The 14,861-nt window shown below is 44.2% G+C and overlaps 5 protein-coding genes across 5 annotated transcripts; 4 read left to right on the forward strand and 1 right to left on the reverse strand.

The window, feature by feature from the left end:
* Positions 1-563: 563 nt before the first annotated feature.
* INS49_010539 (uncharacterized protein) lies at positions 564-1,430 on the forward strand (the record flags this gene model as incomplete). The annotated part of the gene is made up of 1 exon (XM_043171264.1): positions 564-1,430. One exon carries the CDS (start codon positions 564-566, stop codon positions 1,428-1,430), a length of 867 nt encoding a protein of 288 aa, XP_043025829.1.
* Positions 1,431-2,000: 570 nt separating this feature from the next.
* On the forward strand, positions 2,001-4,346 carry INS49_010540 (uncharacterized protein; the record flags this gene model as incomplete). The annotated part of the gene is made up of 6 exons (XM_043171265.1): positions 2,001-2,405; positions 2,515-3,270; positions 3,329-3,452; positions 3,542-3,842; positions 3,897-4,100; positions 4,154-4,346. The coding sequence occupies 6 exons, from the start codon at positions 2,001-2,003 to the stop codon at positions 4,344-4,346; spliced, it is 1,983 nt and encodes a 660-aa protein (XP_043025830.1).
* A 712-nt stretch (positions 4,347-5,058) lies between these two features.
* Positions 5,059-6,885, forward strand: INS49_010541 (uncharacterized protein; the record flags this gene model as incomplete). Its single annotated transcript, XM_043171266.1, has 1 exon — positions 5,059-6,885. One exon carries the CDS (start codon positions 5,059-5,061, stop codon positions 6,883-6,885), a length of 1,827 nt encoding a protein of 608 aa, XP_043025831.1.
* Positions 6,886-7,446: 561 nt separating this feature from the next.
* Positions 7,447-7,884, reverse strand: INS49_010542 (uncharacterized protein; the record flags this gene model as incomplete). The annotated part of the gene is made up of 2 exons (XM_043171267.1): positions 7,447-7,690; positions 7,817-7,884. 2 exons carry the CDS (start codon positions 7,882-7,884, stop codon positions 7,447-7,449), a joined length of 312 nt encoding a protein of 103 aa, XP_043025832.1.
* Positions 7,885-9,376: 1,492 nt separating this feature from the next.
* On the forward strand, positions 9,377-10,592 carry INS49_010543 (uncharacterized protein; the record flags this gene model as incomplete). The annotated part of the gene is made up of 3 exons (XM_043171268.1): positions 9,377-9,705; positions 10,042-10,229; positions 10,417-10,592. The coding sequence occupies 3 exons, from the start codon at positions 9,377-9,379 to the stop codon at positions 10,590-10,592; spliced, it is 693 nt and encodes a 230-aa protein (XP_043025833.1).
* Positions 10,593-14,861: the final 4,269 nt, after the last annotated feature.

The raw sequence follows: 14,861 nt of genomic DNA on the forward strand, positions 1-14,861 counted from the left end.
ATGAAGTTGCACAGAGTCATCCGCGGTCTTGATGAAACAAGCTTTTCCGCACAAGTGCTTGAAATCCTGTCAGTTGAGAGCCAGGCAATCACCCTTGATCAAATATGCAAGCAGGCCAGGGTATCAGTACGGGCAAAGTCCGCACCATCACTTGATAGTCTGGTGCGGCTGAAAAAGGGGCTGGGGTATTGGTGCATGGGTACTGCAATATACCCCCGCCTTCCTTCGCAAGCCCTCATGCACTGAGCCACTTGGGGTTCAGCTCAATGCCCCGTGATATCAGGGTGTCATCAAGCGATAAGAGACACCAGTCCCAGCATGGGACCGCCTCTCTGACAGGAGCTCTCATAGGCTCTCAATACAGCTGAACCCGCAAGTGGCATCACCCTTCAGCGTGGGGTTGTTTAACTATATTCGTCGCATGACCTCGCGTCTAATCAAGAAGTCGGTGTTGGAAATCTCAGTTCTAGTTCCTACCAGTGTATCTCGATATCTCAATCTCGAGAGAACGGAATCTCCGATAGTTTGGCAGTGGCCATCCGACAGCATTTCAACGCTGAAACATGGGCGACAACCAGAACTGGGCGGAGCTCTACCGCGACTCAATGGCCAAGTGCCCATACGGCCACGCCTTCTTTGAGCCCCCCGTACTTGGTTCCAGCTTCGGTCTGGGCAAAGTCGGTTATATGGACGACCAAGGGCGCTGGCGACTGATAATCGACCTGGCGGACAAACAAGCCCTGACAGACGGGAAGTACACGGCATTCCGTTTTCCCGTGGAGGCGGACCCTGACGCTCAGACATGGGGTCCTGTGAAGTCGGCCAACGTGGCCGAAACCAAGATCACGCTGAGTGGCGAGGCCGATGCGGCGGCTCTTGGCATCCCGGCCGGCTTCGGAGGGGCCGTTGAGTACGAGTCCACCAGCAACTTCGGCGCCTTGCTTATGTCGGACGTGGACGTCGAAGTCACCGGATACGACGTCCGGGGCCCCTTTATCAAGTGGCTCGAGCACAACGCGGCCACGATCAGGAAGAACCACAAGACCGAGATCGGATCACGGACACTGCACGCTGTGATTGGAATTTACGCGTCGACTGACATCTTCATCCACGTCATGAACGATCGTGGGAGGAAGGTCGTGGTGGGGTTCAAAGCCGCTGCCCCTTGCGCAGCGAGTGCCGACCTTGGGACTACCTGGGCGAGATCGTCTGTTGGCTCGCACTGGAGGCAGGTGAACAAGAACGATGACAAGGTCAAGAAGGCCATGTTTGCTCTCAGCGTTACGCTGACTTTCGGTATCTTCGGCCGAAAGGAGGTTCGTGGCAGTTCCAGGACCAAATTGCTTGAACTTAAGGATCCGGAAGGGCAAGACTCTTGCGAAGCCTTGATTGACTCCATTGGACGATTTCCTGGGGAAATGGGTGCCTAGATCGTGACGATCTATGTGTTATCAGCTTTCCCGAGTTGACATATTTTACAACGAGGCGTTTCATGGCGCAGCTACACGAAGAGCCCTCATACATAGGGAGGATCAGACCGGTATTGGGATGAACGTATTTTGAAAGCCTCAAAATTGGATAAACGACTACTACGGGATTCTCGTTGTTGTCGTATTAATGGCTTTTGTGCCCTAGGTTCACTGTATCAGGATCTCCTGTCTACGATATATATCCTTGTGTGCACTGTTTGCGGTGCCTGTACACTTAGCTTCGATTGCATCCGCAGAGGACTTCATCAGGGGTCGCCAAAAGTCGATCAAGAATTCAACTACACGGGCCAGCACCTATCTCGGGCATTTTGCTGTACCTTTGTGGCACAGTGACTGGTATCTCTAGGGTTTCCGTGCGGCACGGGAATGCCTCTCTAAAGGTGGCTAACAATTTTGGCCTAGGCCACACCTCAGCAGCACTGCTACGAGGGGTCATGAGTTGAAATGACGAATACATCTAGCCAGAAGTACTTTGAGGCCGTCTTTCGAGCTTCCTCAAGGGGTCTGATCATGTCTTCACGGGCACCACAACCTTTGCCGTATATTCTGCCAGCGGACGAAGTGATCCCTGCCATGCGGCGCATCATCACTGACCGAGAAGCAGTCCGCAATTCGGTGGCCAGCAAGGTGACGCCAGAGGAGGCCACCTTCGCCAACGTCATCCAACCATGGCTCGAAGAGGAGGACGCAAACCAGGAGACGGAAGCTGTTATAGACATGTATCGCTACGGAGGTCCGGACCAAGAGAGCCGCGACGCAGCGGAGGAGGCGACGAGGTTAATGTCCGAGTGTACCGCTCGCCTCGCAATGAGACACGACCTCTTCCTACTTGTCAAAGCTGTGGCGGACAAGGATGAATGCCCCAACGAGGAGTGTAGGAAGGCTGTGCGGGATATATTGCGCGGGTTCACCAATGTTGGACATGGCAAGTTGAGTCCAGATCAGATCGACATCTTGCTTGACAACAGAAAGGAAATCGACCGACTTTGCCAGGAATTCAATCGGAATCTGAGAGAAAATACAGATGGGGCTTGGTTCACGCTCCGCAGAACTTGAGGGCGTGCCCACGGAGGAGATCATACGCCTTGCAGAAGACGGAAAGGACGGGGTTTTCATCAACTTTGGCAAACGCGCTGACCGGCTCCTTGTCCTACGACACGCCCGCAGCCCAGCCACCAGGAAGAAGCTATACCTCGGGAACGAGCAAAAGCTTTCAGAGAATGTCGCATTATTCAAGACAGTGGTGCTTTTACGCGACCGAAACGCCCGCCTGCTCCGTTTCAAGAGCCATGCCGAGTTCAAACTGCAGGAAAGAATCGCCACTTCGACTGAATGGGTGGACGACATGTTGCATAGTATGCGAGAGCAACTCCTGCCGATAGGTCAGGAAGTGATGGAACAGCTTAAGGCTACAAAAGGGACTCACCTGGTCAGAAGTAACCAGTCAGGAGACGACGAAATACTTCCTTGGGACTTCCACTACTACATGCGGTTGCTCGAGGAGGACAAAAAGGTAGATCATGAACTGATCTCAGAGTACTTCCCACTTCGCAATACCGTATTGAGAATGTTGGAACTGTTCGAATCTTGCCTTCAACTCCACTTTCTGCCCATAGCGCCTGATGACCTAGCCGGCACAACTTGGCATGAGGACGTGGAAGCTTGGTCGGTCTGGGACAAGAGACCGGGGCACACGGGTGAATTCATTGGGTATCTTTTCTCAGACACTCCACACAGGAATGGCAAGTACAGAGGGAACCAGAATGTCAACCTGCAAGCCGTAAATATAAACCTTCCTTGACTTACTGATGAGTGGGTAACCGACGTTGAGAGAACAGTCGTACGTCAAACCCGACGGTAGCAGAGTTTTCCCAGCGACTATCTTGATGTGCAACTTCTCCCCGTCGGCTGTCACAGGCTGTGCCCTACTCAAACACTCCGAAGTAGTAACTCTGTTCCATGGTATGATTTCCTAGCTCTTATCATCCGTCTTCGTCTTGTCTTCCTTCCCCTTGGCCCGTCGTTCTATGTTGACAATATCGACCTACTAGAGCTCGGTCATGGTATCCATGACCTGCTGTCTCGGACATTCCACACTCGATACCATGCTTGGAGAACACCAGCAGAGTTCGCTGAGGCTCTAAGCACAATGCTCGAGAATTGGTGTTGGAATAAGAGCGAGCTTAAAGAGATGAGTTGCCACTACACAGGGGTCGAGCCCGATTGCATCGAAAGATGGAAAGCTCAGCACCCGGGGATATCATTACCCGCTGAAAAGATTCCGGAGGAGCTCCTGGATCAGCTGATCGGGAGTGGCGATCTCAATAAGGCCTTGCGACTTGTTCAGCAGACGTGAGTCTGCTACACCTTTGCTACCGTGTTGGAGACTTTCTGAATGACCCGCAGCGCAGATTCAGCATTCGATATGATAATCCACAACCCTACTACTCGCGAGGATCTCTTACAACTCGATGGGACGAAGCTTTACAGCAGCATTAAAGAGGACTACACTCTGCTAAGAAATCCTGATCCGACCACATGGGGACCAGCGCACTGTCATTTTGGACACTTGATGTCCGGCTATGACGCTGGCTACTTCTCGTATCTTAGGTCAGTGTTTACCTCATGAGCCAACCAGAATTACCAGTGCTCAACAAAGCCAGTGCGCAAATATTTGCGGCAGACTTCTACGAAACAGCATTCGCTACCAACCCACGGAGTCAGCAGACCTGGGACCGATACAGACGGCTTGTTCTTGAGCCTGGTGGCAGCCGAGATGGGCTGAAGATGATGGAAGACTTTCTCGGTCATTCTCCAACACCAGACGATCTTGTTCGAGCCCTGAGACTTGGCTGATAACTCACCACCCGAGTTTGAGACGGTGGGTAGACCGTACTACTCTCTCGCGAAAAGGCTCGATGAGGGCTGAGCCAAGACTCGACCGCGTTTGCGACAATAAGAGTATAACCAGACAAAGCATAGTACACAGTATTCGTCCTTCTTAGCATTACTCTTGATTGAAAGAGCTTTTCTGCTCAGGCCCGGAGTTGGTAGCTATCAATACTGGCCAATTTATCATGTTCTCGAAGAGTTTACTCGAGGGGAGAAGACTAAGAAGGCTCAGATTTAGCTGTAGTCCAGGCTACAGCTTCGGGAGTACGCTCCGCATATGAGACATCCCATTTGGGAATACTTGGTGTTCCAGGGCCATTCGAGTCAATTAAAGAGAGCTTCGAGCGGGATGAAACGAACATAGCAGGAGGAGAAAAGAGGGGGCAGGACATCGGTCAGCTCATCCACCACTGGCAATGCTCATGCAGCAACGTGCATAGGTGGATTCTTTGCACAGCCAGCCGCTGACACGTTCCTCGGCCTCTGCCTAATCCCAGCTCCGCATTCAGCCGCTTGCTATTTTACACAGTGGGGCGGCTGACGCACCTTGCTTACGTGCTTCATACGAGCTTCATATCAACCCTTAGTTGCAAAGCCTGCTCTGTCTGTTGGTCTCAAAGCTCTTGATTACCAAAGACAAACGAGTTCTCACATAGAAAAAAACGGTGCTCCAAAGATGATTCTCATCGATACCTCCACACTGCAGCTTCGTCATGTCCCAGAGCTGCGGCAAACTCCATACGCAATCCTCTCGCACACGTGGGGCGATGACGAAGTCAACTACAAAGACTTCAGCAACCTTGAGGAAGCGAAGTCCAAATCGGGTTATGACAAGATAGTGAGGACATGCCAACTTGCAGCTGCGCGAGGCCTAGAATACGTATGGATCGATACGTGCTGCATCGACAAAAGCAGTAGTGCGGAGCTGACCGAGGCAATCAACTCTATGTTCCGATGGTATAGAGAGGCGGAAGTTTGCTTCGCCTATATCTCTGACTTGCCGGAACGCAATGGAGGCCCAGCCTTCAGATGGATCCAGAACGGTCACTATCGGTGGTTCACCCGCGGCTGGACTCTGCAGGAATTGGTAGCGGCCGACAAGGTCGAATTCTATGACGCGGGCTGGGAGTATCGCGGAGACAAGGCAGCTCTGATATCACAAATCTGCCGCATCACCGGAGTTGATGAACATATTCTGGAAGACAGCAAACTCCTGCCTGCAACTCCGGTGGCGAGGAAGATGTCCTGGGCAGCCGGTCGAGAGACAACGAGGACGGAGGACATGGCATACTGCCTCTTGGGTCTCTTTAATATTAACATGCCCCTGATCTATGGCGAGGGCGAACGAGCTTTTATCAGACTGCAAGAGGAAACAGCCAAGGAGACAAACGACCTGTCTTTGTTCGCCTGGACGTCAAAAGACGAGCACGAATCAGAGAGCTTCACCGGGTTGTTTGCCAGATCGCCGCAAGAATTCGCTCAATGCCGGAATATTTTGCGATGGTCTGATTTCCTGGCACCGCGCCCCGAGTTTACCATCACCAATAATGGCGTTCGTCTCGAGACAAGCTTGGGGCGGGAAGATGACAATGAATTCGTGCTGGACCTCGGTTGCTGCGACCTTACGGCCGGTGAGGAGCGACTGGGCATCTACCTGCACCAGGCGGGATCAAGATTTCTTCGAAAACGCCCAGATACATTCTACCGCACGCAAGATTCTCGCGTGTGGCTGGGAGAAAAGTCCACGATCTACGTACCAAAGCGCCTAAGTCCCGAGGAGAAGCAAAGATTACGTCTAGAGCTGGCAAGTCGTATCTACGTTCGGTTTTCTCCGGGGTATGAAATTGGCCACTTTTCTGTCGTTGGTACGGCGAGACATCCTGAGTCTCTTTGGAATATTCGTGAGCGATACTTTCTCACTATGGACTCTGTCGCATGGCAATCACCGATGACGGGCACGATTTATCCCCCCTTCATTGGCATTTATGGCTTCCGTATTCGGGACACATTTGGCAGACATATATGCAACTGCCTCCTGGTCTGCGGCATCTTTCAAACCCTCTCAGGCAATGAACTTCCGTGTGCCGTCGTCTACGCAGACGCAGATCCCAGCACGGAGGATGTCTTCATGGCGCTTGCAGAACACAAAGGAGAAGCCGACGGGAGTTTGCTGAGCTACATTCGGGACTGCCTCATTTCAGATTTCTCACCAAATGGAACCACGTTGCAGTGGGATGATATTTCCGACCGTGAAGTTCACGTCGTCCAGGACGGTCATGTTTTGCACATCCAGCCAGAAATTAGGCTGGTACATGGAATTTCCGTTTCGGACGAGGACAAAATGGGTTACAGCACATCTCCGAACGTTGAGCGAACAGATATAGACAACCGAGGCCAAGATATTGCGTCTTTGCCAGACAATTATTCCGGAGAAAGGCAATATGTTGTTTCAGTTTGCATAAGCCGAGATCAACTTCCCGAAGCCGAAGTCTACAACCTCTGAACTTACCGAACATCAGACAGGGTAAAGCCCATTGGAAATTCCCACCAGGCACTATATTTTACTATGTAGAAATGACATGTAAGAAGAAGACTTTGACTTTCATTATAATTATGCAGGATTGTGAGTGGAAAAGTAAAGGCCGCAATCAACACGATGCTTTTTCTTTTCTACGTATGTAATGAGGACTCGGTCTAGTTAACTTACAAGATTTAGTTACAGCTCGACCCGGTCTCAAACTCTTCTAAAGACTCAGAAGTGTGCGGTAGGGTTACTTACAACCTTCTCGCTGGGAAATACCAATATCAGTGGAATGCTCCCCTCCTAATTGCCTTCAGACACCTTCATAACACACTCCCCTCAGTCCAGTCCATATGACCCTTGCCCATCTTGTACACAAACTCGCACAGCTCTCCCTCACTTTAAACAAATTTCGGACCTCAGTACTACCGCAGCCCATCCCGTGACCCGCACGTCGACGACCGCAGCCTTATACTCTTACCCAAGCCTGTACACCGTTGCCCCTCCCGCACAAGCAGCTCATCCACCCGACCTATAGCTATCCTACCAGAACGAGCCTTGCGGGGTAGAAGAGGCATTTCTAACGGCGTGCTGCGTCATCGCCTTGACCTCGGGCTGGTCATAAAGACCGATATCCCTGCGCGAGTAGCCCGCGAACCGCTGGCCGTAGCCGGAAATACCACTGCAGTTGGGCATGAGGGATATGATTCCCGCGGCGACAAGCGCCGAGACAACGACATAGTCTGCAAATTGAGGAAATTGAACTGTGCCGTTGCGCAGAATTATCCTAGCATAACTCTTAGTTTGCGGGTCGTCTATTCAACCATACGAGACTTCCTTGGCTTGGAGACAGGGAACGCCGCAGACAGTCTTGAGGATCAAATAAGAACAACGACCTTAAGTGTTCAAGTACGTGGGGACCTCTTGCCCCTCCCCCCAGCCACTATCAGCTACCGGATACACAGTGGGATCCCTGGTCATGGTTGTTTGGCCGTTTGTGGACGTGTTATTGTTGGTTTGCATATATCCAGCAATGGCTTGTATGTAGAATAGGCAAGCTAAAGTGTAGTGTTACAAATAATGGAATAATATAGAACAAATGAACGCCTAATAGCCACGGTAGTGCTGGAATTGGAGACACGGCGTCCAAATTATTGAATCTGATAACAATTTATGACTCTTTGCATATCTCACAGTATAACTTAGTATATGACTAATTCATCAGTCATTTTGGGGTATTAGAAAACTATAAAACGTGGCAGCCTTCACCTATGAGTAGTCAGATAGAAGGCACAACTCACGTATTCCTCTTGAATGGTCAACAACGTCTCCATCCCCAGGAAATAGAAGCAACCTCCTCTTATCTTATCTCGTCATCGTGGCCGGTTGGAAAAGTTCTACAAGCAATAATGGCTTGTCCACGCACCAGGTGTGCCACAAGTGGTCGAGGACATTAGCTGGCTGTTTTTTTGTGAGATATATATGTTCGAAGGGTTAGCCGGCTTTGTATTTGCATGATTTGGCTGAACTAAAGCCGTTTCTCTATGACACAAAACACAGTTTTGAATTCTTCCGTACTGCTGCTTACCTGTCATCTATTCAATCAACAGCAGTTACAGCGATTGGGAAGTGAAAGTCATCAAGACAGGTTAGCATCAGCACAACATGCTTGGTATTACGTATTGCCTTCTGAATTGTTACTTGATCTTGTAGAGCTAACGGAGGGCAACCATACTCGGTGAAGATTCGATTGCGGCATTTACCTGTACAGCCTTCAACTACCTAGATATACAGTCGGTCATTTTTTGTTCTCTCCAAGGTTCAGTTCAGCTAATGAAAGTTTTTGAGGCTGAGCATAGAGTCAATCTGGCTTAGCCGAGCTCAGTCCTGTATATCTAGAGACCTTGTTAAATCATTTTGGAAATGCCTTGTCGGCAGTGGCAACTTCTCATACATATACAGTCATCAGCGCCAAAGAGATCAGTGGGTGCTACAGAGTGTGAGACTCCCAATGAGCACGCCACAGAGCTCATCGGCAATTTTGCAAGTCAACCATGCTCGGGGTTCATTGGTCGTATATTCACTTCAGAGGCCTGTCCTCTTGTTACTCAGGTCCTTAGCGAGTATCACTGAGGAACAAGTGAACTTGAAGAAATTTCAAATGGGGCTGTAGACTAATTGAGTAGTGTATTGCCCAGCCAGTCAAGAACTTCACTTCCAAGGATTCACTTGTCATGGCCCGCGAGGGACATATAAATCATGCATACTGATCACATGGGAAAGCTTTGCAGAGTGAATAACTGACTCCTTTAGTTTCTATCAACGATAAGTATATAAGAAATCGCATTGCCACATACTGTCCACTTACCTTTCTGTCTGTTCATCTAAATACCACTCTCAAGCATCTTCGTCAAGCAGACAACTACATCGACTCATCACAAGAAAGAAGCACTGAGTCCTTACCATCTTCAAAATGGCCAAGATCGCTCACCCCGTGGCCCACGAGCTTGGCATCACTAGACGCAAGCTCGAAGAGGCAAATCAGCAGCTGGCAGTGGCGAGGGCTGAGATCGAGATCCTGAGAGACGAAGTAGCAAGGCTTCGCCAGCATGTACCACCAGAGTTCAAGATGCGACCACGATTGTCTTCTCAATCTACACCGCCCTTACACCCCAAGCGCATCCAATCCTCTATCCCTCGATACGCCCAGCCAACACAAGCATCGGAACAACGGACTATGAAATCGACAACACAGCCTCAGAATCAGACGACCACGTTTGGAACTGTCACCTTGACCATTAAGTCAGCCCACCCGGCATGGAAATACCCGATGAATTGTACTAGGGCGCCGTCTCCGAACCAATATCAGTACCGAGACGGCTCTTTGGTCAAGGTGCCCACTGGCTATTTGAAGTCAACAGGGTCTTCAAGGGCAAAATTGTGTCCAAAAATCCCAAGACGTTCCGTCAAACCTGGAGAAACAACAAGGGGAACTCAAATGGAACGGCTTCCGCGACCATGGTGGGAGAAGGGTCCGCCGGTCATGGACAATGACAGCTGGGCGACCCATGAACAGGATGAGTTTCGCCGGCCATGTTCCCTGTGGTGGCTTCATAGCATGGACAGGTCGCCTCTCAGACTGTCAGATACCCAGTACAGGGATCTCATGGATCTGATCACCCTCTTGCCGGCGACCCGGCTGGAAGATGATGAGCTGCAGAAGACATCGATGAAACACATGCTTATCGACGATGGACAGCAGGCCAGTTTGCTCGTCCAAGGCAGGGAGCTGGCGCAAAGGTGTCTCTGGAACCTTGCGGAAGAGCGTATGCCGGGACAGAACCCCTGGACACGATGGCGACATGTCCGGTTCGAGTGGGGTGTGCTTTCCGGAAGCTGGGGAGGCGGCTCACCATACTACAGCTTACTGGGGTCCCGTGCAAGTCAACCGGAATCTGTCTGGAGCACAATTCAGAAGGTGATCACCCTCAGACACACGACATCACACTACAGCCCCGGCAGCAGCTTGTTTTCGCATCGACGAAGTGGACGAACATCTGAAGAATGTCCAGAAGATGGCCATCCAGCTCTACGATAAGACAGGAGCACTGCAGGCACGTAGATTGAGGGACGAGCTCCGACAGGCGGCACACGATACGTTCGACGAAATCACCACTTTGGGACCGTGAAACTCTCTGACCCGTATGAGAAGATATATCGCACTATAAACAGTGCAAGCAAGTTGGGGGATTCGGGGTATGTATTGCTTAAATAGGTTTAAGTTTACCTCCAAAGCTAAAAATTGCCTATTTAGGGCCCTTAAGGGCCAAACGCCCCTACCCGCACTATACAAACCCCCTTTTTCCAATGGCAAGACCCCAAGCCCAAATCATAACAACACCATCGCGAACACATACACTCCCCATCCCCAATTTGCTCTTACCAATAAACCAGGAAATGAATTAATATTAATCTAGGTTATAAGTTATTATATTTACTATATTAAAATAAAATAAAAACCTATGTTGCCATATTAGCCTTTATAAGTACCTGCTTTAAATTAGGTTTTTAATAATAATAAATGGATATTAATAACTATTCTCATCTTAGTTTTTCTTAAAAAAATAATTATAAAGGGTTATACCATTATAAAAGGCCGCAAAATCTTCCTTTAGGTTTTTCTTTACCATTACAGCCCCTTATTAACCCCTCTATAACTTTAAAACTATATTAAATACTGCATTAAGTTAGCAAATTTAATATAGCGTTTTTAGTTTATTATTAACTCTTTAATTAAAGCAGCATCCCTAAAAAGCTATAAGCTTGCCTATTCTTATCTATTTCATTATGCCTAGTGATAATTAAGATAATAATAAAATATTAAATGTAAACTTAAATAAAAGCTAAGCCATTCTTGCCATCCTTATCTTTTAATCCTAAAGTTCTATTTTTATTAACTATATAGTTAATTAATATATTTTTTTAGTTAATGCTTTAATTATCCTAATTATTATTATTATTATTTAAATTAAACTTCTCCCTAAGGTTGCTATTAATTAAGTTAACTATATTCTTTGCATTTAGGTTGTTTTATTAAAGCTAATTCACTTCTTTAGCATATTGCTAAGTTGCTATTATAAGGTCCTCCCTTAAGTAATGCATTTCTTGCATAATAATCTCCATTACTCGCTTTATCTCTTTAACTTAGCTTCCCCTTTATTTTAATTTATGTAAAGCCTTTCTTAAATTACCTTTTTAATTGGGATAATGCGGGGAAATACTTATTTCTGCCTTTTTCTTTATAGCTTTCTTATTTTAAGTTAATAGGGTTTTCTTTCTATAAGGCTTAATAATAATTAAATCTAAGTAGTTTTAAAGGAAAGATTTAATATTTAAATAATAACCCTTTTTATTAGCTTCCTAATTAAATTTTTAAGAAATGCTTAAAACGTTATCTTTAGCCATAATTAAATATAAGAGTTAAGGGCTTAGTAAGTTAAGGTTCCTCTTAATAGCTTACTAAAGGCTATTTAGAATTCCCTCTCCTTAAGCTTAAGCGATATGGTTTTTAATTCAATTCCTTAAAAAAGCATATAGCTTCTTCCTATTACCATTTTCCATAAAATAATAAAGAAAACCTTAATTTACTAAGCGATTTTTGCAATTTAAATTAATAATAAGTATATAATCCCTTAAGTCTTGAATTTCTTAGGTAATCTTTATTACTAAGTTAACCAAATCCATAAAGGTTTTTAACCGCTTAATATAATACTATAAAACCTAGTAAACTAAAAGTCTTATATTATTAATTACCTATAACCATTTTAGCTAATTAATTCCCTTATTACTTATTATTATTAAGGGCAAAGTATATAATAAAGTTTTAAATCTTAGTTTATAAGGCATTAAATATTTAATACTTTAGGCAAACCTTCGCTAACGCTTATTTCATGTGAAAATGTTAAGAGGAATTTATTTTAAATCCCTTGCATTTACGCCATTATCTTTTACAAATAACTTACTTATAACTTCAATTATAAACTAGCCATTTATATCTTTCCATTTAATTCTTTAATAAATAATGCAAGGATTCTAGGGATTATATTTTTAATAATCCTTTTGCTTTTCTTTAAATCTATTTTCCCCTTTAAGTAATCATTAATTTAAGACTTAATGCTTTTAATTAAACAAAGTTTCTTAAAACTTAATATTTTAACGGCTTACTTTATAAATAATCCACTTAAACTCCATATTTACTAAGCAACCCTCTCTATTAAATACCAAGCTTAAGTTAAGCTTAAGCAAATCCTTAGCACTTTATTTCTTTAAAAAGTTTGCAATTTAATCAAACTACCTCCCCCATCCATTAATAGCGGCTATTAAAGCAATACTTAGCAATGCATGCTTAGTTTTCTCCCATTATTAATATAAAGGCTAATAATTAAGCTTTATAGCCTAATTATATATATTTAGCAATAACTCCAACCAATCTTGCACTTATAGTAGGACATTTTTTAGCAATTAAGCCCATAATAATAACTTAAGGTAATTTTAAATATAAATTAATAAGTATGCCCGGCCTATCTTAAGTATCTTTAAAATGCTAAAGGGAACTACTCTTTATCCTTCCCAAGTATTAACCATAATATATCTTCTTTACTTAAGATATTAAGGCAAGTAATTAAGCCATTTTAAATTAAGTTTTATTCATATCTCCTCTTTCTTATTTATATGCCTTCCAGCAAAGCAAATAATGCCTCTTAATCAATACATCCTCGCCTTTTAAACCCTATCTTCTCCCTTATTAAAATTCTCTGCAAATTTAAGTCCTAAACTTCCATTATTATTATTAAGCGGGTTACCCTTATTATTTAAGCTATTTAGGTTAAGATCCTAAGCCGGCGTACTCCTTTGCCTAGCACTCTCATTACCCCATTTATCCCTAATAATCTCGCCTCCTTAGTTAGCAAAGCTAGCTAAAACATTAAAATTAAAGATGGAACTTCCCATAAGCAGAATCTTCTTTACTCCTTAATTAAACAATAATGCTGCCTCTTACATATCATCCCCTTCGTTTAGGTCCTTATCTTAAAGCTATATAACCAGGACATTATTTAGGTTTAATTCTCCCACCATTAACTCCATATATATATCCCAATCTTTACGCGGCATACTTTTCAATAGCCTTATCCAACGCTCTGCCTTATCATTATTAAAATTTATCATCATTATATTCCAATTATAAAGTTAATTATTAAGGTATAAAATAATATTTACAATTTATCTATCTTAGCCTACCACTTAGCGCTAAAATGCTTACCATTAATCCCAATCATATCCAAAATCTAAACCAATAATTAACTTATAATATCCCGCTACTCCCTCATAATACAAAATCTATATAATATAGTTTAAGTCCTAGCCTCCGCTTTCCTCTCCATTATCATATAAAGTAGCTAAGGGTTGGCCTTGCAAGCCATAGGGGTGTATTATGCCGATTTAAACGGTTTTATTTAAAAGCCTATAAGTTACCTTATTTATAAAAACCGCTGCCTAATTAATATAAAAATTATATTAAGCACCTATATCCTAAATAATATCAGCATCCTAGCTTAATTAAACATAAAACTTAAAAAGCTGAATTAAAATAAGGGCTTGCTCCCTAAACTTAAGGATTAAAGCTTAGTATATAGCAAAGAATAAATACCAATTCTTATAACCCAAAGTTAAGAGCAATTAATAACCCGCTAAAAATCACTTAATAAACCTCCCTATTATATTAAACTATTTATATACCTACTTAATTAAAAGGTTAAACATTCCCTATAGGCGCCCCTTAAACTTCTTCCTCCTTAAGATAATAAACTTAAAGATAAGGAATCTTTAGCTAATATTTCTTAAACTTTTTTAAATAATTTATTTAAACCCTTCTACTATATTGCAATTTTATATTTTATAAATAATCTTATTAATTAGGCCTAAATCTATATTATTTATTTCCAGCTTTAAATAGCTTGCTTTAACCTTAATTATAAATTTAGCCTAAATGCATGGTAAATTTAGGTTTGCTATATAGGCAATCTAAGCAAACTCCGCATTTATAAAAAACCTATTTAATAGCCCAACCTTAATTATTACCTCCTTTAATGCCACTTTCTATACTTTTATTAATTTTAAATCTTTAAAAATCTTCTTTAGGTAATAAGCGTACTAGCACTATTCCTTATCTTTTAACCTTAAGCATTTCTTCTTCTTTTAAGCAGGAGTTAAGGCTTAAATAAACTCCTTTAAAGCTGGAATGGGCTTATAAGTAAGCTTTATTAAGGGTATAGCTTGGGCTAAATCATTATAAACCTTGTATAGTATAGAATCTTATGCTTTTAGCCTGCTATTATTTTAAGCCTAAGCCTTTTTTAGCTTCTTTTAATATTAATTCTAAAGATATTATATAGCGGTAA

This window comes from Diaporthe citri, assembly GCF_014595645.1.
Source record: "Diaporthe citri strain NFHF-8-4 chromosome Unknown scaffold_4, whole genome shotgun sequence".
In the NCBI taxonomy this organism is placed as follows: Eukaryota; Fungi; Ascomycota; class Sordariomycetes; order Diaporthales; family Diaporthaceae; genus Diaporthe; species Diaporthe citri.